The 25046-nt window shown below is 47.1% G+C and overlaps 1 protein-coding gene across 3 annotated transcripts in view; it reads right to left on the bottom strand.

Annotated features, from left to right (window-relative positions):
* The window catches only part of LOC119372450 (calcium-dependent secretion activator), a 1123203-nt gene that overhangs the window by 1073544 nt on the left and 24613 nt on the right, over positions 1–25046 (bottom strand). For all 3 annotated transcript variants that reach the window (XM_049419575.1, XM_049419577.1, XM_049419576.1), the window contains exons 2-5: positions 18932–19206; positions 18722–18869; positions 11045–11125; positions 10797–10981 (exon numbers count right to left, since the gene is read on the bottom strand). In XM_049419575.1, coding sequence (XP_049275532.1) covers positions 10797–10981; positions 11045–11125; positions 18722–18869; positions 18932–19206 — 689 coding nt within the window. The remainder of the gene's footprint in view (positions 1–10796; positions 10982–11044; positions 11126–18721; positions 18870–18931; positions 19207–25046) is intronic.

The raw sequence follows: 25046 nt of genomic DNA, 5'->3' as shown, positions 1-25046 counted from the left end.
TATTTAAAAAGAGGTTCTCTACCTATGAACATCGCTGGATGAAGGGGTATGTGTTGTGTGAACGCCAGTGGAAAGTGTTTTTTTCTGTAAGCCTCTAGCTCAGAGCATTCAAGGAGTATGTGATGTACGGTAAGTGGATGTCACAGCTGGGTGGGTCACCACCGGACAAAAGGTGTGTGTGTGTGCTGTGTGTGTGTCCTATTCTAAGCCGACAGAGAGTGACCTCTGTACGGCGTGTTTTTGATGTAGGTGGCCAGTTACCGAGGCGTGGTTTGATCAGGTGTAACTTGTTGTGCGTTTGTAGGTCCCATAACTTTTGCCAGTAAGCCCTGAGCTTTTTCCGTATGTTTGGTTTTAGGTCCATCACGGGGACAGCAACTGAAGAGATTGCAGCGCTTACGTTGGTTGACGTGGCCAGCTGGTCAGCCAACACATTTCCTGCGATGTCGCGGTGCCCTGGCACCCAGCACACGACGATATGTTGCTTGGACGCCTACGCCGCGCAGAGTATTGAGTAGAGGGACATAATTACCGGATTTCTATGTTTTTTCAGATTTTTCAGCGCCATCACGACACTCAAGGAGTCAGTGTATATAACTACCCTCGGTGTATTCAATTCTTTAATGTGTTTAACGGCTACGAATAACGCGTAAGCCTCGGCTGTGAAAATGCTTGTGCTAGTGGGTAAAACGCCGGCATCAGAGAAAGATGGTCCAACCGCTGCATATGACACGCCAGCATGGGACTTAGATGCATCGGTATAATATTCTGGGCAGTCATATTTATGTTGCAGCTCTAGGAAATACATCCGAATGTGTATAAGGGGCGCGTGCTTTGTGACAGCTACGAACGATGTGTCACAGTCTATAAGCTGCCACTGCCATGGCGGGAGCTGCATAGTGGGGCGAATAGGGTGGTATTCAAGCAGTGGGACATTTGTTTCTTCAGCTAGCTCTCTAACGCGCAGTGGGAAAGGGCGTGCTAGAGTGGGCCTATTGCGAAAGAGTTGAGAGCTGGACAGGTCCTTGATAGTGGAATATGCAGGGTGCTGACTGTTCGCATTCACTTTAAGAAAATATATGAAAGAAGAATACGTTCTCTGCAGATGGAGTGACCACTCGTCTGATTCCACATAAAGGCTTTCAATAGGGCTTGTTCTAAAGGCACCTGTGGAGAGGCGGATACCTAGATGGTGAACTGGGTCCAGCATTTTTAGAGCGCTTGGCTTGGCAGAGTGATAGATTATCGCCCCATAGTCAAGGCGTGAGCATACAAGGCTTTTATACAGATTCATGAGGCACTTTCTGTCGCTGCCCCACGCTGTGCGTGACAGCACCTTTAGGATATTCATTGTTTTCATGCATTTATTCTTAAGGTGTTTTATGTGCGGTACAAAGGTTAACTTCGCATCCAAAATTATACCTAGGAACTTATGTTCTGTGTTTACGGGCAAACGCTCACCCTTCATGACTATTTCAGGATCAGGGTACAAGCCTCTTTTTCGTGAAAAAAAAACGCAGGTGCTTTTCTGTGGGTTCAATTTGAACCCGTTTTCATCAGCCCATTTGGACACCTTGTTAAGAGCAAGCTGAACCTGTCGCTCACAGATCCCAAGAGAACACGATTGAAAACCTATCTGCAGGTCGTCAACGTATACTGAATAAAACATATTACTTGGGATGTACAGACGAAGAGAATTCATTTTTATAATAAAGAGCGTACAGCTGAGCACCCCACCCTGTGGCACTCCAGTTTCCTGTATAAATGTTCGGGACAAAACATTGCCCACTCGAACGCGGAATGTGCGATCAGACAGATAACTTTCGATGACATTGAACATATTACCACGTATACCCATGTGTGAGAGGTCTCTCAGTATCCCAAACCTCCAGGTCGTATCGTAGGCCTTCTCCATGTCGAGGAATACAGATAGGAAAAACTGGTTATGAACAAAAGCTTCACGTATGCATGCCTCGATACGTATGAGATGATCGGTGGTGGATCGGCCTTCTCTGAACCCGCACTGGTATGGGTCGAGCAATTTGTTTGATTCAAGGAAGTGTAGTAAGCGGCAATTAATCATTTTTTCAAATACTTTGCATGAGCAACTTGTTAGCGCTATGGGTCTGTAACTTGATACAGCAGAGGGATCCTTTCCTTGTTTCAAAATTGGGATTATAACAGCCTCCTTCCAAGAAGAGGGGATCACACCCGAGAGCCATATAAGGTTGTAGAGAGTGAGGAGGGTTTTTTGCGTTTCAGAGGGTAGTTGCTTCAACATTTCGTACATTACGCAGTCAGAACCTGGGGTAGATGTGTTACAGCAGTTCAGTGCTGTTTGCAGTTCTGCTAAGCAGAATGGTTCGTTGTACGCCTCAGTTTTTGCAGATTTTCTTTCCAACTTCTGTTGTTCTATTCTTGCTTTGTACTTTTGGAAGGTTTCGGAGTAGTGTGAGGAGCTCGATATGTGTTCAAAATGTGTGCCAAGAAAATTAGCTTGATCCTCCAGGCTTTCTCCGAGGCTATTTACTAATGGCAGGGAGTACGTTTGTTGGCCCTTAATTTTCTTCACCTTATTCCACACTTTTCCCTCGTCTGTGTACGAGTTGATACTCGATATGAACTTTGTCCAGCTTTCTCGTCTGGCTTGTCGGCGCGTTCTCCTTGCCTGCGATTTGACCTCCTTGAAATGTTCCAGGTTTTCTGCTGTTGGGGAGTCACGAAACAACGCCCACGCTTTGTTCTGATTCATCCGCGCTTTTCTACATGCATCGTTCCACCATGGAACTCGCCGCTTAGAACCCAGGCCGCTTGTTTGGGCAATACATTTTGATGCGGCATCAAGAATAAAAGCTGTAAGATACATTACAGCGTCATCTAAGGTCAGAGCGGACAGCTCACTCCATGTCATGTGCACAAGGGTTTTGTACCGTTCCCAATCAGCTGAGTCAACCTTCCATCGAGGAACCTGCGGGGGCAGTTGGTCTTTGGTCGGCGTACTCAGGATGATTGGGAAGTGGTCACTCCCATAAGGGTCTTTCAGAACGCTCCATTCAAAGACGGGTAAAAGGGAGGGTGATGAGATGCTAAGATCTATGGAGGAGTATGAGTTGTTTGCAAGGCTAAAATACGTAGGCTCCTTCTTATTTAAAAGACATAAACTAGACGAAAAAAGGAGCTGTTCAATGAGACGTCCTCGAGAGTCACAGCGAGGATCGCCCCAGAGGACATTGTGTGCATTAAAATCACCTAGAATCAAAAAGGGTTCTGGGAGTTCATCTAATAATGATTCTAAATCGCGTCTGTGAAGCTGATGATGTGGTGGTATATACACGGAACATATGGTAATGAGTTTGTTAAAAAGTACAGCTCGAATGGCCACTGCCTCAAGGGCCGTCTGGAGCTTCAAATGGTGGCATGCTATACTTCTATCAACTATAATGGCCACACCGCCAGACGATACGACAGCATCCTCGCGGTCTTTTCGGAAAGTAATGTATTGCCGGAGGAAGTTCGTGTGTTTTGAAGTTAGGTGTGTTTCTTGCACACACAGCACTTTCGGGTTGAACTTACTCAGAAGTTCTTGGATATCGTCTAGATTTCTAAGTAGTCCTCTTACGTTCCACTGTATGATGTTGTCCATGATGGGAAAAAGGGTGCTGTGTGTAAAGTGGACGGAGATTGGCTCATTTTACGGGGCCTTTGTTAGGCCCTGTAATTGGTGTTTTGTCCTTTTTGGAGCGGTCGAGAGAAGCTCGCCGCTCCTTCGGCGCTTCCTGCGCCGTTTGGCTTGACGTAGTGTCCATAGCCTCTTGCGAGGCACTGGACACCCGCTCGACAGAGCGGTCTGTGCGTCTCTTAGACCTCGCCTCGGTGGACGAAGTCTTTGTCCCCACCGAGCTGGAGGTCGATAAGACCCCCTTGGCCTCGTGATTGCCCTGGCTGCTGCCAGAGCTTGTGGAGGCCACTGGTGTGGACAGGTTGAATGTGGGCAGGGCAGCGCTAGCTGCTCCCACCGAAGGGGCAAATGGCGTTAGCCTGGGCACGCTAGGCGTGTTCCGGGCTACCGCCAGGGGCCGTTGTGGTGCCGCCCCTCGTTGCACCACTTCGGCGAAAGGTGTTTTTAGTGGAAACATTGACGAGATCCGTTGTCTTGCTTCCCGAAACGTGATGTTTTCTTTAACTTTTATAGTGATTATTTCTTTTTCTCTCTTCCAGGCTGGGCACGCTCTGGAGTATGCAGGGTGGCTTCCGTCGCAGTTTGCACAAAGGAACTCATCATGATTGCAGTCGTCCGCACTGTGACCAGTTGTGCCGCACTTAGCGCAAGTCAGCTGCCCTCGGCAGCTCTGAGATGCATGTCCAAAGCGCTGGCATTTGAAACAACGCCTCGGGTTTGGAATGAACGGTCGGACATTGAGTTTCACATATCCAGTTTCAAGAGTTTCGGGTAGGGTGGTTGAACTGAAGGTGAGTATCAAGTGCTTCGTTGGTATTTCGTTGTTGTTACGTCTGATTGTGATGCGTTGGACATGTGTCACACCTTGTTCTTTCCATCCATCGAGGAGTTCTTCTTCATTCAGTGCCATCAAATCTTCGTCCGATACCACGCCCTTCACTGTATTCATGGTACGATGTGCGCTCACAGAGACAGGTATGTTTCCAAAGGCTACGAGGTGCGAGAGTTTATTGTACTGTTCCTTATCCTTTAGTTCGAGGAGCAGATCTCCACTTGCCATCTTTGTGGCCTTATAACCGGTTCCAATGGTCTCCTTTAGGCACTTGGCAACAAGAAAGGGTGAGATTGCTCTAGCTTTCGTTGACGATTGTTCGCAGTGGAGGACATGGAATTTCGGGAAGGTTTCTTTGTTTTTGGGCCAGAGGAGTGAAGTTACGTCGGTGCGTACCCTTTTCGGGGCACGATCGGTTGCTGAAGGGGTCGAGGATCCCATGGGAAAAAGTGGATATTTCGGTAACGGCGCCTACCACCCACCACGGAGCCCAACAAGGGGGCGTGTCAGAACATGTGTACAAGTCTGCGCAACGCCAGTAGTGCGACGTTACTATAACCCAATATGGTTTACCCTAGGTTGGGTAGCCACACAAGGTTAACCCTTGCCGCCACTAAAATTGGAAGTGACTAGAAGATAGGAGAGGACAGGAAAGGCTGAAAGTGAGAGAGAAAGACGAAGATGAGGGGAGAGAGAGATAGGAAAAGGCGACTGCCGATTTCCCCTGGGTGGGTCAGCCCAGGGGTGCCGTCTACGTGAAGCCGGGGCCAAAGGGGTGTGTTGCGTCTGCCGGGGGGCCTTAAAGGTCCAATCACCCAGCGTCGGCTCAACCCCCAGGATCCCCTTTTCCCCGGACACGGCATAGCCACGCACGGCGAGGCGTGGGAGGGATCGAAACCCCCCGTTAGCTCGGGTCCGTGGTGTCGCTACACACCAAACGCCTGCTTGCGCAGACGCCCCTGCGGGGGTGAATTTAGTTTCATCGATTCATTTTTCGATTAGTTGATCATGTTATCGCGTGTTTTCTGACGAGCTTGTGAGGCGATGTGCGCACGCAGGGTCGCTGTGGTTATATATGACGCTGATGTTCTGGGAATAAAGTTAGTTGCGAGTGACGCCCTTTCTGTCCTGTCCTTACTTTTTCCTTGATGGTACGCGTCTTTTTGGTTCTTCTGAATTTTCCTCTCCTTCCAGGTAATAAAAACCTGTCATTCAAAAAGCCAGGTAATTTTATGTTTTTCTGGTTTTCTAGCGAGGCGATTTCAGCTCCCATTCATCATGGGTTTTTGTAGACTTGTGCACTAACCTGACTGATTCTGGCGCAGTTTTCGCAAGGCAGTAGCAACGCGTGTAAGGGGGCGTTAACATAAAGCATAGAAAGAAAAGAGCGCGTGTGGCAATATCGAATTACTTATATTGTCACGTGGTCGTGACGTCGACGAACACCGCAGACGAGGTGTCCAAGATAAAACTCTTTATTTGGCCGAACTTGTGCCGAGAAACAGAAAGTTAATTTACAGCAATACACACGGTATGCACTGATGGCGGCGAACAGAGTGTCGACCGTCGATCAACTGACAAGCGGCGAAGCGCATCGGCATTTATGCATGCGCCGTCGAATATTCTAGCGTTAGCACTGGTTGTCGCGCAATCTCTAGAATAAGCTCGAGTTTTCGCATCTTGTGCGCAATCCCAACAAAATGATCTACAATAATCGCGAAGCTTCTCGAACAATGAGGCGCGGTTTGCGCTGAGCGTTGCTGACAGTCTTTGTGGGCGAAAGCCGAGTACAGCAAAAGTGATAATAAGAAACGCACGTGGCAATGCCCCCCTCTGAAAAAGCATCGTCCCAATGCTTAGAACAGAACACGGGTGGGGAGGGGGGGGCTAATGCATACAACAATAAAGCAAGAAAGTAGTACAATAAATAAGCACTAGCAAGATAGCACAATAATAAAGCAAAAGTACAGTCCTCAGATTCACAAACGCGCGTAATATGGCTTGAGGCGCACGACATGGACGACTTCAGGTCGCGCACGGCGCCGCTGGGAGTTCGTAATGCCGTCAGGGTCAACCTCGTAGTCGAGTGCGCCGAGGCGTCGAAGTACCCTGTACGGTCCGAAGTATCGTCGAAGAAGCTTCTCACTAAATCCCCGTCGGCGTATTGTGTTCATACACGGTCACCAGGTTGGTATTCCATGTGGCGTCGTCGAAGGTTGTAGCGGCAGCTGTCAGTCGTCTGCTGAGTCTTGATGCGTAGGCGGGCGAGCTGTCGTGCTTCTTCGGCGCACTGTAGGTAGGTGGTCACATCGATGTTTTCCTCGTCGGTCAGGTTTGGTAACATGGCGTCGAGCGTCGTTGCCGGGCTCCGTCCATAGACCAACTTGTATGGCGTCATCTGCGTCGTTTCTTGTACGGCCATATTGTACGCGAAGGTCACGTACGGAAGGATGGCGTCCCATGTCTTGTGTTCAACGTGGACGCACATGGCCAGCATGTCGGCGATGGTCTTATTTAGACGCTCGGTGAGGCGATTGGTCTGTGGGTGGTAGGCTGTGGTCCGGCGGTGGCTTGTTTCACTGTATTTCAAGATCGCCTGGTCAGCAGTAAAGGCCGTACTTCTGTCGGCGATGAGGACCTCTGGGGCGCCATGACGCAAGACGATGTTCTCAACGAAGAACTTGGCTACCTCGGCGGCACTGCCTTTGGCGGCCCTTGTTTCGGCGTAGCAGGTGAGGTAGTCGGTAGCTACGACAATCCATTTGTTTCCAGAAGTCGACGTCGGGAACGGCCCCAGTAGGTCCATCCCGATTTGCTGGAACGGCCGGTGAGGTGGTTCGATTGGCTGCAGAAGTCCCGCTGGCTTAGTCAGCGACGTCTTTCGTCGCTGGCAATCTCGGCAAGTCTTAACGTAGTGGGTGACGTCGGTGTTGTGTTGGTGTTTCGGTTTCGGTTTTGAGAATGCCTTGTAAGATGCCAGGGGGCGCCGCTCTGGTGTCGTTATTCTACCGGCGCACTTGTAAATAAAATCAGTGTGTGAGCAGTACTCGTTGTGAGCGGACGTGCTTCTTTTCTTCGGCGCTTCGCGCCAACCCGCGTGTTCGGGGCTGGACGGCGTCCCCGCCGGCCGCGTTCGTCGAGCCGGTCGTCTTCGTCTGCTTCCCTCGTCGGGACCACCAGCCGCCGACACAGCAATGGCGACGAGGTGAAGTACGAACAGTTTCCTTCCTATTCCTTTTTGCCGGTCCGCCTCAATGATTTCATTCTGCTGCGACGCCACTTCGGCGTTTTCCGCCATCGCGTCTTTGTTCTCCGTAGCAGCCGCCTACACAGCAGTCGGCAGCAAGGCATGGCCAGTAGTATTTTTCCTGTATTCTGGCGAGCGTGCGGGAAACACCGAGGTGTCCAGCCATTGGGTCGTCGTGTAGGGCCTGGAGGACTTCTGGACACAATGATAAGGGCACGACAAGAAGGTACTCGGTTCGAAGTGGCGAGAAGTTCTTCTTCAGGAGAACGCCGTTCTGTAAGAAAAACGACGGCAGTCCTCGCTTGAATACCTTCGGAACAACGGCGGTCTTGCACTCGAGGTACTCCATAAGGCTCCCAGTTCCGCGTCGGCTCGTTGCCTTTCGGCGAAGTCGTCAGCACTTATAGTTCCGAGGAGCACTCATCGCCATCGTCTTGCGGCGGCGCGTCGACGGGGGCACGAGACAGGCAGTCAGCGTCAGTGTTTTCGTCAGTGTGCTGCTTCTTCCATGACCCGGACGCCCCCGCGAAGCGCTGACCCAAGCCCAAGCCACGATGAGGACGACGGCAAAGAAAACCCGGATCGTCGAACAAGCCGCAGGCAGAAGGGGCTGCAGCCAGAGTACGGGCTCCTTCCCAAAAAAACCAGGCAGCCCCAGGTCCCAACATCGACCGCAGCGACGATGACTGACCCCGTGCAGCCTGCGCCGGTCCTTCTCCAGCAGCCCAAGGAGCCGCCAACCTTCCGCGGGTCGTCATTCGAAGACCCGGAAACCTGGCTCGAGACTTTCGAAAGGGTCCCAACATTCAACAACTGAGATTCCGAGGACAAACTGCGCCACGTTGGTTTACTTTTACCTTGAAGACGCAGCAAGGACCTGGTTCGAGAATCGGGAGTCCACTCTTCAAAATTTGGACGCCTTTCGCAACGCTTTCCTGGAGAAGATTGCAAACGTCATCCGAAAGGGAAGGGCCACAGCCTTGCTAGAGACACGGGTCCAACTTCCAAATGAAGGCGTTGCCATCTTTGTAGAGGAAATGACCCGACTGTTCTGCCACGCTGACCCAGCCATGCCCGAGGACAAGAAAGTCTGCTTGCTCATGCGAGGGGTAAAGCAAGAACTCTTCGCTGGGCTGATGCGGAACCCACCCTCAACAGTCCAAGAATTCGTCTCAGAGGCGATGATTGAGAAGATGCTAAAAATGCGCAACCGCAATTCAAGACAGCCCAGCTGTTCATGCCGTCGGCTCCGACGACCTGCGCGAAACGATCCGAGCGATCGTGCGGGAAGAACTGCGCAGGCTGTTACCCAGCACCTCCACCAGATGTCACGTGGTCGTGACGTGGACGAAGACCGCAGGCGAGGTGTCCGAGATGAATCTCTTTATTTGGCCGAACTTGTGGCCGAGAAACGGAAAGTTAATTTACAGCAATACACACGGTATGGACTGATAGCGGCGAACAGAGCGTCGACCGTCGATCAACTGACAAGCGGTGAAGCGCGTCGGCATTTATGCACGTGCCGTCGAATATTCCAGCGTTATTGCTGGTTGTCGCGCAATCTCTAGAATAAGCTCGAGTGTTCACATCTTGCGTACAATCTTAACAAAATGCTATACAATAATCGCGAAGCTTCTCGAACAATGAGGCGTGGTTTGCGCTGAGCAGTGCTGACAGTCTTTGTGGGCAAAAAACCGAATACAGCAAAAGTGATAATAAGAAACGCGCGTGGCAATATATAGAACATTTTAGTGATCCCCTTCAGACTTTATATATCCAGGTTTGACTGTTTCGCCGAAATAATGATAGGCACATTGTACCTTTTGGCCACATTTTTCAAGTTGTGCGACACTTTGTGCACATAGAGAGGGAACCACTTCAGGCCTTTTGGCTCCAGGAACACGCTCAACTTTCTTCTTGCCTTTCAGTTTATGAAGGAGGGTCTTGGACACCACAGTCAAAATTGAGCAAGGAAACCCAGCAGCCTGCAGGCATGCAATCTGGCCATTAAAGCTTTCCCAAACCAAGTGAATGCAAGACTCCACCAGCCCCAATTCAAGGCATCAGGATGCAATCGCTTGTTTTCCTATCTTGCTCTGTGCAGAATCAAACAGTAAAAGCTCCTGAAGATATCGCGGACAATATCTCCAGCATATGTGTTGCCCCTTAAAAAGCATATAAGAGATAGTAAAACGAGCGACTGCATCCCAATGCCTTAATTGAATTAAGGCTGGTGGAGTCTTGCATTCATTTGGTTCAGTCAACCTTTATTGGCCAGATTGCATGCGCGATCAAAAAAGAAGGGAATGCAAACATTACAACGAGGCTGCCGAATCACTTGACATTCTCATTTTGGTGCCCTCGGCAATCAGCCTCTTTGAAAAGCACTATGCCCGCGCGTTAAAACCTGCGGATCGTGTATCAAAAGACCAGTGCACTGACAGGCTCTGCGCAACGAGCTAGATCAACGCAATGGAATAACACCGCCTTTTCGTCACCTGCGCACGACGAGGGATCGGTATTTGTTCGAACGAGGCCGAAAAAGTATCAATATTTGTTAGGAAAAATGCACTTTCAGGGCTTCGGAGCTGCGCAGCGTTCGATATAGCAGATGTTTCGCTGTGCGGGAGTTCAATATACGTAGCAGCCCCATACTTTTGCATGGGAAATTCAAGGGGATTTCTCAAATGTTCGATATGGCCAAGAATTCGATATATCCGAGTTCGATATATCCGGGTACTAATATGAAGGAGCACTGCATCAAAAGGCTACAATACAGAGACAACAACACTGCCAACCAGTCTCATAACCAGAGGCACTATAACGTCACTCTACACCGCACTGAGGAGGTCTACAAGAGCAAACATATTGGCTTCCCACAACTGCTTACAACCTGCTGCATCGGGAGTGGGTCACCAAGATTGCTCATAACACAGCACGGCAATTCAGTGTTTACATGCTGTCATTTCCATGGTGTCCCAGTGAGGGCCCAAAGAAGTGCCAAGCATGGTGGTAATTTTCATCTGGATTCAACACAGACGGAGCCGAAGTACCTGTGGTTGTAGCGCTTCAGCTTCTGGAGGCCGTACTTGCTCTCGGCGCTTCCTTTAGAGACGGGAAGGCTCTCCAAGTTGAGCATGAGCTGGTTGATGGACGAGCGCAGCTCCTCAATATGCAGGCTCTCCATCTCCTTCAGCACAAACTTGGGCATCAGTTTGCGGTTCTGCACAGAGCAGAGCAGATTGCACCCACTGGACCCCAGAGCACAGCCAGCTGAGCAGCATACCTTCTCCATCTCGTTCACTTTCTGCACACGACCGTCCAGTTCCCTCCGGATGGCAGCTGCCTGCTCATCTGCCGAATCCAACTGAAATGCGTTGGCAGGAGTCATATTAAATTGTCACGTGGTATGCACTACTTGCAAGAAAATTTTTGCTTAAACTGTGCTTTGACCACCTATCAGCAATAGGCATGGTTCAGTTTATGTGGACCATGTAAGTATGATTGCTGACCAGTTTGGAATGAGAAAACACAAATCATGGCTCTAAAATCTCATCGTCTGTTACAATGCCAACCATTGTCAGACGGTTTTCACCGATAAATGTGGTGTTTCTACAGGGGATTTTCTAGAAATTCTTTCCATGTATTTAAAGTCGACGCTGGTAGGTTGGAAGGAAGGCATTTATCTGCAGAAATCAGGAATATGTATTGGTTCTAAGGTTGCTCCGGTTCTTAGTGATTTATACCTTAGCAAGATTGACAAAATTTTGGAAGGCGCCTTAGGCAATTCGGTTATTAAGGTTTTTCGATATGTGGACAATTACTTGATTTTATGTAGTGGTGAGGACTTTGAAACGGTGGTAACCTCAGTGAGCGAAAAATTTGAATTAAATGGAGGAGGGCTGTGCTTTACTAAACAGGTGCCTCAGAATAATGGAATACAATTTCTAGACATTTCCTTAAAGGACCCCTGACAGCAAAATTTTTGTTGGTGACTTTTTTACTGTAATTTGTAGCTTTGGGTCTGGTAATCCCCAAGTTAAATCGTAAGTGCTCTAGCGTATCGTATAACTAATTCTAGCGCAGTTAATTGTGACCATTTTAGCGTCACTTCAAAACGCCCGCCTAAAAACCACAAGAAACTAGCGACCCATGCGGGGAGCGTCAAAGACCACGTGCACTCAAGCTGTGGTGACGTAGAAAGCGCGGTTTTCAAATCGGGGCCCCGCGCGCGGTAGAGATTGAAAGTATGTGGGTGCCTCGGTATGGGTTAAACCTGTTAAGCGCGTGACCCCTCACGAAAACTACCTCGAGAGCAGCCCGACAACAAAGCGAGAGGGGTGCGGAACAATAGGCCTCGCCGGGTGCCAGTCGTCGTATTGTGCATGTGCGCCCCGCAAACGCACGCCGCACGCTTCGACACAGCAAAGAGTGAAAGCATGGCTGGCAGTCGGCTCCAAACACACTCAGAGATCGTCGACGTCATTGTTACTAGCGTATCGTCACTCAGGGTGATTTTTGTGCAATGTATCACACGGAACACGTAGCACTAGTGTCGATGTTGCAGGGCAGCCGATTTTTTGTTTTTTCTCCTACGCTGTTTGACATCGAATTAAAATAACTTCCACGCGACGGATGCCGTTCAAATTTGGCCAAGAAGACCTATGCGTACCAAGCGATCGAATGATGGGCACATCTCGATCTTGAAATTTGATGTCAGTGCTCCTTTAATGTTTCAGAAGAACCACGTGTGGTGGCAGTATTCTCCTAGATCTTCGAAACCGCTCTTAAATTTTTCTTCGAAGCACTCGAAGGTTGTAAATAACGGCGTCGCCATGTCTTGCCTTAAGTCAGCCCTCATCAAGTCGTGTGAGCACAAAGTAAGTGATAGCTTTAACGCACAGGTTATGCGTCTTTTAGATGTAGGGTATCCTCGTGATGTAGTGGCCACTGTCGCTGAACGTTTGAAGAAGTCTACTAGGTTAAGTCCGAGCATGGTTGCAGAAAGCGATAGGAAGAAATGTGTCGTAGGTGTACCGTACATTCATTGCATATCTCACAGGTTAAAGAAAATAGGAAGTAGATACGGCATTAATGTTGTTTTCACGGCTGCCAATAAGCTAGGTAAGATTTGTGCCGCTGTGCAGAGGAAGAATGAGCGAGTAAAATACAAAAAGTGGACCGATATTTATTTCGTAAAACACACCAACAAATTCACTGATTGTCGTACATAAGGTCTCATTCAGCTGCGGCCGCTTCTACGTAGGGCCGCTGCATTAACCAGAAATTATTGGAACATAAGAGATCGCTAACCGGAGGCTCAGCTTCTAATTTATCTTTAGATTGTCGAGATTGTAAGTGCACACCAAAATTCGATGAATGCGCTGTGTTGTACAGGCATAAAAATAATGAAACACGCCTGATGACTGAAATGGCATATCGAGAATAGTGGTAGCGCATGCGTGAGCCAACCGTCGATTAACTTGCATAAAGATGAAATCAAATGCCTTAACCGTTATCTTCCACGTAGACCCCCACGCGTGCCGGATTGATAGGTTCGCCTATTGCATGGGCATGCATAAATAAGTTTTCGTGCCTTCTTTCTTTTCCGCCGTTGTGCGTCTCTTCAGTTGTTAGCGGGCGTTCGTGGTGTCCCGACTTCTTTCTTGCGTCCGTGTTTGCACGCCCTTTCTTGTTAGAATGAATACTTGCCAACTAGCTCAGCTCTGTGCTATTGTAAGCACTTCTCCTTGTGTCCTCGTTTTCATGCTGCCCATTTAAAAATGCATAAGCAATTCCGGCTTGCCAAATGTCAATTCTTCTACAAAGAAATCTAGCCAGCAAATCAAACAGGCAGCAGACGCTATTAAAACATACATTGCTAGGCTGATAGCAATGCTGCATCAATTGTGCATCAAATGTCGCTTCGAACCCAGTGGAATAAGTATTGGTTTTCTGCACATTAGGACAGGCTTATTTACAAGTTTTATGTTGCTGCTTACAGATATTCAGTGCCCTGTGTGACTACACATTTTGCAATGAATGTACTCTGCATGCGCCGTCGTGTTTTATCATGTTGACAGAGTTAAAAATAGATGCGTCTTATACAAAGGTTCTTTATATCATTTTTTCCCCCCGAAAGTCGTAAAAAGTAGGGGATGCGCCTTTACAAAGGTGCATCTTATACACTGGAAAATACGGTAATACGGCATTAACGTCGTCTTTACAGCTGTCAATAAGGTAGGTAAGATATGCACTGCTGTGCAGAGAAAGAATGGGCAGGTAATAGACAAAATGCCTGGATTGACATTTCTTTCATGAAACACACCAACCAATTTACAGACTGTCGTACTGGTGGGGTATATAAAGTTCTTTTTAGCTATGGCCATGTCTACATCGGGCAGACTGGGCAGTGGGTTAATTAGAATTTGGAGAGCATAAGACGTCGTTAACCAGAGGCTCACTATCTCATCTATCTTTGCAGTGTCGAGAGTGCAAATGCACACTAAAATTCAACGAATGCGCAATGTTATAATGGCACAACATTGAATACTAAACATGTCTCATGGTTGAGGCCTGGCATATCAATAGTATACAGCACCAGTGCTTGTCTCATCTGGTTTGCGCTGAAGTTCTTGCCTTAAAATAGCACAGTAGAAGTGCATATGAGTGAGCCAGCCGCCGATTAACTTCGCACAGACGTCTATGTGAGCCTCATTGACACGTGGCACTACCATGCACTGATCAGGGTTTGTCTACGTCTTTTTCCACCACAGTTGGCAGTTATAATTTGTGCTCCCTTGTTCTCTTGCCTTTGGGCACCTTACCTTTTATCATTCTTCTTCTGCTTCATTTAGTTCTCATTCTCAAAGCACGAAGGGTTCAAGTTATTTTCAAGTTCATAATTCTAGTTTAATATTGCAAATGAGTGCTGCAGAAGGTGGCGGAAGGGTTGTGAAAGGGATAATTGACCCTTCAGTGGTACGAGGTCACAAGGAAGTCCCTACGAATTTCACAGAAAGGGAAGCTTCTAGTTGAAGAATCCTGGTCCAGGGATTGAAACCAGGACCTACGCCTTTCCGGGGCAGTCACTCTACCAATTGAGCTGAATTAGTCCACAACTTGAAGCACATATGGACACAGAATATTGCAAATGAGTTCTGTGGTTTCTGGTGCTCAGTTTGTGTATTTATGTTCTCGTTTTCTTCAATAAAACTTCAGTTGAAAGTTAGCACTGTGCTGTGTGTCCCCTCCTCTTCCGCGTTAGTTGCGCTGTTAGACACGATGGCAGAAGGGTTATGAAGGGGATAACTGACAGAACTCATTCGTAATATTCTGTGTGCATGTACTGTTGACTGATCCACCCTTGCACAGCCAATTGCTAGCACTCTGGTTAGCTCTGTTGGTAGAGCGACCGCCCAGGAAAGGCACTTGTTCCGGGTTCGATCCCTAGACCAGGACAAATTATTCAATTAGGAGCTTTCCTTACTGAGAAATCCCCATGGCTTTCCTTATGGCTTCATGCTACAAATAGGTGGTTGTCAACTATCCCTTTCATAATTCTACTGGACAGCACGGCTGTATACCTTGTTGCCCAACATAGAATTAGATGTGAATAATGGGGCAATAAAGGGGCGCATTTAGCACTGGTATGTGAAGCTCATTCACTATCTCAGAAAAGGAAAAGTGGGCACAGGGTGGAAAAAAATTCGGCAGATCCCACGTACCGTGGGAATCAATGTTATGCGAAGCATGCGCGGGATGATCACTGTGGCGTAATTTTTCACATTGAGCGAAACGTTACGGAATGACGCTAGAAAAATGTGGAAGTGGTATACGCACACTCATATGTTGAAGAGTCGCATATCTATTATATAACCAGTTGCTTACAGTTGTGTAACGATGCGAACAGCAACATGGGTGTTACCAACACCAGACGCGGTAAGCTGATATGTAGTGCTTATATTCTTCAATATAGGATAGCGCGAATCCGAACCGGACAAAGAAGGAACACAGACGCACAGGACAGGCGTTACTCGCAACTAAGCTTCATTCAGAACCTTTCCCTAGATATATGGTACGCAGCCGAGTGGCACGCGCAGCGCACTGCACTTTACGTTACAGTCAGAGTTACACTTGTTACAGTTCCGTTACATTTGTTATGCTTATATTTGTCCGTTATGACGGAGAACGCACGCACATTTCACGAATCTGTGTGTATGTGTAGAAGGGGTTATTGATATTGCCTGAACAAGGTGATCAGTGTGCACCAACAGCTGGACCGCACATGTTATCGGATATGCTCGTGATTGCGGCTACGAGGCGTCTAAGTGTAGTGAAGTACGAGGTATAGTACAGAAGGTAAAAATCCTGGATGCCTCTTACGATGATATGATCCATGAAGCGTTCTGTCCTGGACGTGTCAGCGAGGTCTTTTATCGCCCTGTCCACATCCAAGCCGTCTTTCACGCAGTATAAGGATCAGGCGTTGTTGGGTGTTCATAATAATAATAATAATAAAAATCACAGCATATCCACGGAGTGAATGATGATGAGTGGGCGAAGCTGCGGAGGTTCATCGGTAAACCGTGAATCTTCCGTGAATTCTGCCCAGTACATCATCACCGACGTGAGATCGGGCGCGTTTATACTAAAGGTTCGATGAGTTATGACGACTTGCAGCTCACTTTAATTTTACATGTACGCTGTGAATTTTCATTGTTTAGAAAACCATTGCTTTAGAAAACATCTGGCGTCTTTCGTTAAGCAGCTGGCGTCTTTTCGTTTTGCTTTAGAAACATCTGGCGTTCTTTCGTTTTGCTTTTAGAAAACATCTGGCGTCTTTCGTTGGTTTATTTCATCAATCAACGGCGTTCTGAACAAAATTTTTATTGTTTAATCACGCACAGGAGAAATCTCACCAAGCACTACCTTGGAGGTAAACAATGGCTGCTAATGGGAATGAGAGACAGAAGAAGTCGGCTTTTAGCTAACACTTGCACTTCTACTTCTACTAACGTTTCCTACTGGAACATGCCAATGGCTGCTAATGGGGAATGAGAGACAGAAGAATTAGGCTTTTAGTTAACGCGCACGCTGCGAATTTTTTATTGTTCAACAACGCACAGGAAAAATATCCCACCGGCACCCCTTGGAGGTCAGGATCTGGTACTAGCGTTACGACTGGTTACGCACTACGACTACGACAACTACGAGGGACGAACGGGTGCCGCCTTAAGGAGCTTCGCCCCTAATATCTGGGGTTTAAAGGGGTGGTGCCATCAAATCTCGAGGCTATAACAAGCCTGTTGTGGGTTTCCTCTGTATGCAAGGACACTCCACACGAAGGGTCGGACACAGCAAACGTTTAGAATATATTTTAATTCACTTCCAAAGTGTACCCAAATGCCCATTCTCCCGATCAAAACCCATCGCTAGCGCGCCAACACTGACGTAGATCTGTAGGATGGAAAACGAAAGTTGTAGTGACGTCACACCAGATCTGCTGTAGTGACGTGAGTGACCTCCGGACCTCCGCAACGTACGTACCGGCTGTAGTGAACTAGAATATATTCTAGTTCACTATAGTACCGGCAAAGCATCGGTTGCTACATCACTCGCCGAGTTTCGATCGTTTTCTGGCTAAGTGCGCCACATCCTTGTGTGGTCACGTGACCACGCCTCCTACACTTCTACGTCACTGCCCAACCTCGGCGCCCAGAAACCGAAACCGAAAGTTGTCCACATCAAAGGCGATATTAAATTATTTAGCGAGAATACATGAATCTTGATGTGTGCATCGTTGTTCCTGGAGCTATAGGAAACGCTTACAGCAAAGAACGCGCAAGCCACTAATATGGTGGCACCACCTCTTTAACGTCCCAAAACCACGATACGATTATGAGAGACGCCGTAGTGGAGGGCTCTGGAAATTTCGGCCACCTGGGGTTCTTTAACGTGCACCTAAATCTAAGTACACTTTGGGTCTTGATAAGTCAGTGTTGAAGTAAGCGGTAATGATGAGAGGCCTGGTTCTATCGGCAGGTTTATTGTAGGGAAGCACTGACCCCAGTTTTTTTGTAATCCGCGTGGCCCACGTTGCGGACCATGTGGACGAGTGAATGGTAGTTGAGCGTCTTTCAGGGGTGTTCTGTCTTCAGCTCAGTCACTTTCCTTGCGTCCGCCGCTGTGGTGTAGCGATTACGGTGCTCGGCTGCTGACCCGAAGGTCGCGGGTTCGAGCCCGGCCGCGACAGTCGCATTTTGATAGAGGCAAAATGCTAGACGCCCATGTACTGTGCGATCCCGTGCACGTTAAAGAATGCCAGTGAAGCGCTTTGCTATCGCATCTCTCATAATCATATCGCAGTTTTGGGGCATAAAACCCAATCACTTATTATTATTATCATCACTTTCCTTGCGTGTCAATGTGTGTGTTCGCCGTTACTGTGCTGGTTGAGACTCTGCATCACCTGTGGCACATACGCGCATAACATGAACTCTGATATGCGGGTATGTGCCACAAGTGACTGAGAGAAAGGGTTTCATGTCGTACGCAACAGGTAGTTTGCGTTATTCATGTCGTGACCAGTGAATCGTGTTCATCATACACTGATCCCCTGCTATGCCAATTTTGGTATATTGCAAGTTATGGAGACGACCAGCAGAGCGTCCAGACGTAGGCGGCTAGATAGATAGATAGATACGTAGATAGAAACGGCCAAAGTGCCTGAGGTTCGCTAAGAAATGCTTCGCATTTAATAACAGCATTCAATTAAATAACACTCGTTACTTTATAATTTCATCTGTCTTTCCCTGCCGTGACAAGAGGAAAATGTGATACAGGCAGCAAACTTTAGGTGGTGCTAGTTACAATTGCACATAAAAGTAAGGAGCCGATTTCCAACTTTGTGCATAATGCCGCGAAGAAGCCATAGCAGCAGCAGCAGTTAAATGCAGCCTACCTGTAGTGCATTGTAGAGCAGCTGGTGCTCGAACTTCTTGATGTTGAGCACCCCTTGAAACATCTCGTACAGCTGCTCTTTGGAGAGCAGCAGCTCAGAGGCCAGGCCATGTGGTAGCAGGGTGCCCGCACGACCCTGCTGCGTTCGGCTGCATTTAAGGCACATTTGTCAGCAGGAACACGCAAGCACTGCATACAAGCACTTGCTCACCTGCGGGTGTCTTCATCCCCGCGAAAGATGGCGTCAAACTTGGTCATCCAGGAACCCAGGACGGTCTCCTTGGAAAGTCCATCCATTTCGGGCAGGCTGCGCACACGCTTGTCAACGTTGGCACGGAAGACCTCGCGGAAATCGTGCGCTGAGCAGGCCCCACTGGCCACCATGCGCTGGACTCGTTCACTTTTGAGGAACACTTCCACGTAGTTGTGCACTGCATTCTGGAATGCCTCGTCCGCCGCTATCTGCGTCTCTCCCTTGAGGAATGCCTGTATTCACATATGAACGCCGTTTGCCTCATTGCCGGAGACACAGGGAAGAACACAGGCACTCACTTTCAAGGGGATCAAGGAAACGGATTAAAATTCACACTTACATTACCATGCATGCTTCAACACATGGAAATATGACTCAAACACATATGTCACACATTGGTTAAACTGGAGCAAGGCATTGATTTGAGCGAGTTGGTACATGCTTAGCTGGGGAAAAACGGCGCAATAAAGGACGAAGACGCAGGAACACAGTAGACTGGACGAGCGCTGAGCTTACAACTGGCATCTTTATTGCACCTACCACTCGTTTTTACAGCACATCAAACCGAGCACACCATTCCAATCAAACCACCAATCAAAAGCATCAGATATGCAAACTACATTTTCACTGAAAGCTAGCACGTGTACATGAATTACACCGCACGCACGAATCTTCCACACTCAGATAAAAGTGACAAACCGATAAAACCAGTTCCTAACAAGGATGAACAAGCAACAGAAAAAAACCAACAAAAAAACAAAAGAACAACCAACAATCAACAATCCATTTTCGAGGCGCAGGCTCACTTACCGCGATAACAGTGACTGAGAGTGAGTCGATGGAAAGTTAGAGGATGACCAACAAAAAACATGGTCAAAGAAATGATTTATATGAAATCTTTGAGATATTGAATTTCAGCATCAGTGAGCAAAATAGATGGCTTGCTGATGCAACTGTCTCCTGCTTCCCTGATAAAAAACGCTTCCACTATTTCACGTTATTTTTTGCCATTTGCCTTCTTTAAAAATTGTGTGTTCTCAAAAGTGGGCGCACATCCGCACTGTTTGCAATGTTCTGCCAGAAAGCCTCCCGTTTGTTTACGCACATTCAGATTGTGTTCCTTCGCTCTCTCATTAAAACACCTTCCGGTCTGCCTTATATACTGGCATCCACAGGTAATGGGTATCTTGTAAACCACGTTGCAAACGCATCGTGTGTAGCGAGTTTTGTGCTTCGTGGTTCATTGCCATCGTGAATCTTTATTTGTCATCGCACATAATTGCAAGGTGCAGAAAACACCACTTCAATGTTGCGTTTGGACACTATTCTTTTTATGTTGTGGGACACCCGGTGAATATATGGAATCACATGGACGTTTTTTGTTTCCTTCTCTGCTGCAGTGCTGCGTTCTGGTCGTGTAATTTTCTGGTCGTTCTGGTTGTTTAATTGTATATGTGCGATGCAATGATATGCTCGAGCATTTTACAACAAATACAGGTTAGTGAGATGGGTCTACAGTTATCTGGTGAGTGTCTATCACCGCTTTTGAATATGGGGACTACTTTTGCAGTCTTCCAATCACACAGGAGTTCTCCTGAAGTTAGTGACAGTCTGGAGATGTGATATAGTATTTTGCTCGAAGTAGTGACGGTGTTCTTTAGCACTTTGGAGTTAATCCCATCGACGCTTCAAGAATTAGATAACTTAAGATTATTTACAAGATTAACAATGCCGTCGATAGAGATTTCAATGGGCATCATAAACTGATACTCAAAGTCGGGAACCTCAGGTATGGGGGGCAATTGTCTTTACAAAAAATAGATGAAAAATATGAAAGTTTGAAGGATACTCATTATCAGGAAGAGGCACATGCTTGCTATCATGTAATGAAATGTTGTCAGTATCGCGGTTCGGGGAAATGACTTGCCAAAATATTTTAGGGTTTGAATTTAGCAGGGATAGAAGATTGTGAAAAAAGTACTTATCTTTAGCACAGCTTAAAGTTGAGTTATAGTTATTTAGACACTCACTGTATTTCGCCCAAGCCGCAGGGGTGTCTAATTTTTTGGCCACCAGCTCCCACATGAATACGCCAATTAGCCCTCGACCCTCAGTCCCCAGCGGCTGCGAAGCAACTTACCATGGCAGCGGTCAGACATGCAACATAGCGGAAGGTGCTAAGGATCTCGTGGTCCGCCATTGGACTCCACCATTGGAATCTGAACTTTGCAATGGTTAACGCTAGAATGTTATCTAATGAGGCGAGTCTAGCAGTGCTGTCCTAGAAACTAGAGGGTGTTAAAGGGGATGTAATATGGCTCAGTGAAGTTAGGAAGGCGGGTGAGGCCTATACACTGCTAAATAACAGCCACATTCTATGCTATCGTAGCTTAGTTGACAGAAGAGAACTGGGGTTGGGGTTCCTTATCCATAAAGATATAGCTGGCAAAATAGAGGAATACAATAGCATTAGTGAGAGGGTCGCAAGTATCATAATTAAACTTAATAAGAGGTACACGATGAAGGTGGTACAGGCCTACGTGCCTACATACAGCCATGATGACCATTTAGTTGAAAGCTTCTATGAGGACGTGGAATCAGCTATGAAAAAGGTAAAAACACATACTCAAACCTCATTATAACAAAGACACACCTGACAAGAAATTAAGTTCATTTATCCAAAAATTCGTTATAAAAGCATATTTGTAACACTGTACCTATGACAAGACTATTCTTCATTTACTTCGTATAACCGATATTTAGTTATATCCGTGTTCCTTATATCGACGTTTGAGTGCATACTGTACTGATGGGCTCACTGCAATACAAAGGGAATTCCAGTGAGCTTGCTCACTGCAAGCTCACTGGAATACAAAGAGAACGATAATTAAGAAGCATATTAAAAAAGGCATCGCATTTGCTCACACTTTGTGTGAGCACCTTACAAAACAAATGCAGTGAAATAAACAGAAGCAGTGGCAATTGCTCGCTGAGATGATCGAGCAATATGCAATGCGAGGCAACTTGTCAAATGACATTGAAACGTACACGAATTTAGAACAAAAAAAAAAATATCGCCAGGATGGCACAAGTTGCCGTAGGTGCGCCGAAGTCGTTATTGTAATGAAATTGTTCTTGAACTGCTTTGATAGCATCCACACAGCAAAAGTTGTTTGTGTACCCACAAATTCTCATATTCTGCGGCCTAAAGTTCACAGTACAGTGCCAAAACGCGCTCGTATGAAAGCGAAACCATCAGTACAAACATACCTGCAGACGCCATACATGCAAAGCAGCGTCGGTCGCCGCAAACCCATGCGATCACTGCCTTGAGGCTTCTTTCTGTCACACTCCATTTGGTTATACAGGCAGTCTACTCTAACCAGATATTTCACACAGTTTGCACTCAGCGACAGACTACCTTTCACGCAAGAAGCCGATTCAGGGGTCTCCAACGTAATGACTGCATGAAGCGGGCGCTCTGTTTTTTGCCTAGGAACTGCGACTGTAAACTATCTTGTGCTTTCTATTCGTCGAAAATTTTTATTTTGACAGTAAAGAACATATTCCATTTGGAAAGTTCTTACAGAAATGTCCTGGAGGGCTTCCGCGAGGTGTTCTTGTAGAGCGCCGACAGCAAAACCTATGGAGAGCGCGCCGGCGGTATCCTATCTAACGCAATCGAGGTGCGTCCAATAGAGGGCAACTCCTCGCGAACCGTAATTGGACGTGGAGGAGTCCTAATGGTGAAACTAAGAATGAAATAGACTTCACACTGTGCACACACCCTGGCATCGTGCAGGGTGTGGAAATGGTTGGCAAGATAGGATGATGTAATCATAGGATGGTAAGGTCTCAAATACACCTAGGCTTGAGGAGGGAACGGCAGAAACTGATACGCAAGAATCCAATCAATGAGTAGCACTGACAGGAATGCAGGATCTCGACTCTAACTGAGGAAACCAACCTGAGCGTTGATGCAATGAGTGATAATCTGACGAGTATCATTACGGAGTTTGCAGTAGAAGTCCGAGTGACAGTGGAGCTGTGCAAATAGCAAAATTTTGAGTGTTAAAATGTGCAGTGCGAATCGAATTGAATATTTTTCAAATAGCTGTCTAAAATTTTTAGGGGCGAAGCTCCTTATGCCGTGGGTCTGTCCATCCTCCGTTTGTAGTAGCCACCTCTAGTTCGTGAAGTGCTCACTAGATGGCGTTGGTGGCGCGCGACAAGAGGCGTCCTCTTGGCGCGCTTTCTCTTTCGCTCGGAGTCGCCGGATGGAAGACAGATGGCGCTGTATGGCTCGTTTTATAATATGAAGAATGATCCCTAGATGGCGCGTGTTAGTACGCCAAGATAGAGTCAGTCGAAAATTTTCAGAGTATTGCATCTGTTTTCCGCACGCCGCCGCCGACACGATTGGCTTACTTGCATCACGTGACCTCTCACCGCCATATCCTTTCCAAGCGCTTTGGGTGCAGGCGCGTCGAATGCAGAGCGCGGCCGGACATTTAGCAGTACCACGGTCCCTAGCACTACTTCGTCGCTTTTTTAGACGCGTCATGCAGACAGGGGTGTAAGCGAAAATTTTTTTCTGGGGGGGGGGGCATCTCCTTGATCTGAAGTGGGGGCCTGGCAAGCAGATGTGGTCGAGTGTCATTTCGTGCTATGTATGCCACGGGAAAAAATTTCAGATGTGGAGGGGGGGGGGGGGGCACGGCCCCGGTGTGCCACCACCTGGCTATGCCACTGCATGCAGATGCCAGAGATTAGCTCACCAGCAACCAAACGTTACTGGTGAGCTACTCTGAGAATCTCGTTTATTTTTGCATGCCATGTGGGAATACTTAATGTCACAGAGCACCGTTCTACGTGGCTGCATAGTTGGCCGGAATGAATTCGCCCCCCTCCAAGAACACTCCTTTCTGCAGTGAACTAAACAAACTTTGCTGGAAAAGATCTCATGCGACAGGATACTTCACCTTTTCGGTTCGCTATGGTCAGCAATATTGAAAACTACATACCTTTCTATTTGCTCGGCTGTTTATATCTCGGCCTTTTGAATAGATTACATGTTATTTGAGTTATAAGCATGTCACGTACGAGAGTGAAATCGAAGATTTATTAAAATAATAACTGTTTACTGGTATACCTTGAAGGCAATTGGGGCATCATGATCATTTGCCGTTGCGCAAAACAGAAGCGTGGAACTCTGTTGATAAACTTGGAAAATGCAATGTTGTTAAGCGTATTTCAAATTTTTTGGAAAAAAAAAATGTTGCTAGCGCTGCATTGCGCCGAACGTACCCTTAAAATACCGTTTAGTGGGTGAGAAATGGTCACAAAACAGATCCCACGCATTGAGAGAGTAGATTTCATGCGAGGCCTAGGTCCATATACACACTGTGTTGCAGTAGCATGCACTTTAAAAAATTCCGGGATGTGCTATTTCTGATCAAAAGAACATAAAGCACCATGCCGAGGAAGTTTTAATAAAAGTGTATTATGAAAAAAAAAGTGCAGCAGCAGTGCAGGAACTGAACCCTCAGCTGTTTACGCGCTGGCAACTCAAAAAAAAAAAAAAATGTCAGAACGCAGCAATATATTTGCAAATGCACTGCAACATTGGCAATATTAAGGAGATAGGAATAGAAATAGGAAATGAAACAATTAAGTAGTGATGTCAATAATTTTTTATGGCCTATTTTCTATGTATCGCAAGATAAGATGCACCTTACCTACAGCACACCAATTCGCCTGTGCGTTCGGCTGCTGGCGTTCCGAACCAAGACATAAATATGTCGCGCATAACTTCCAATTACGTAAACACACAACTTCTATTACACATATCAACCAGTTGAACAGCAAGCATGGTGCGCAAGCAAGGTATGCGTCAGCGATCAGTCGAAGGACGCAATGTTGAATGTTCTGATGTTGTTAGATAACGTTCTCGAGTGCAGTGAACCTGAACACCGACTGCAAAGCTAGCACAAACAGTCAAGATTCACCAAATGTCGAAGTAAATGGCATCCTGCACATGTCACTGCGCTAATGTAACTATGTTTACAGCTCC

Source organism: Rhipicephalus sanguineus, chromosome 10 (assembly GCF_013339695.2).
Source record: "Rhipicephalus sanguineus isolate Rsan-2018 chromosome 10, BIME_Rsan_1.4, whole genome shotgun sequence".
Lineage (NCBI taxonomy): Eukaryota > Metazoa > Arthropoda > Arachnida > Ixodida > Ixodidae > Rhipicephalus > Rhipicephalus sanguineus.
Note: the sequence above shows the minus strand (reverse complement) of the source record. Positions and strands in the feature narration are given on the sequence as shown.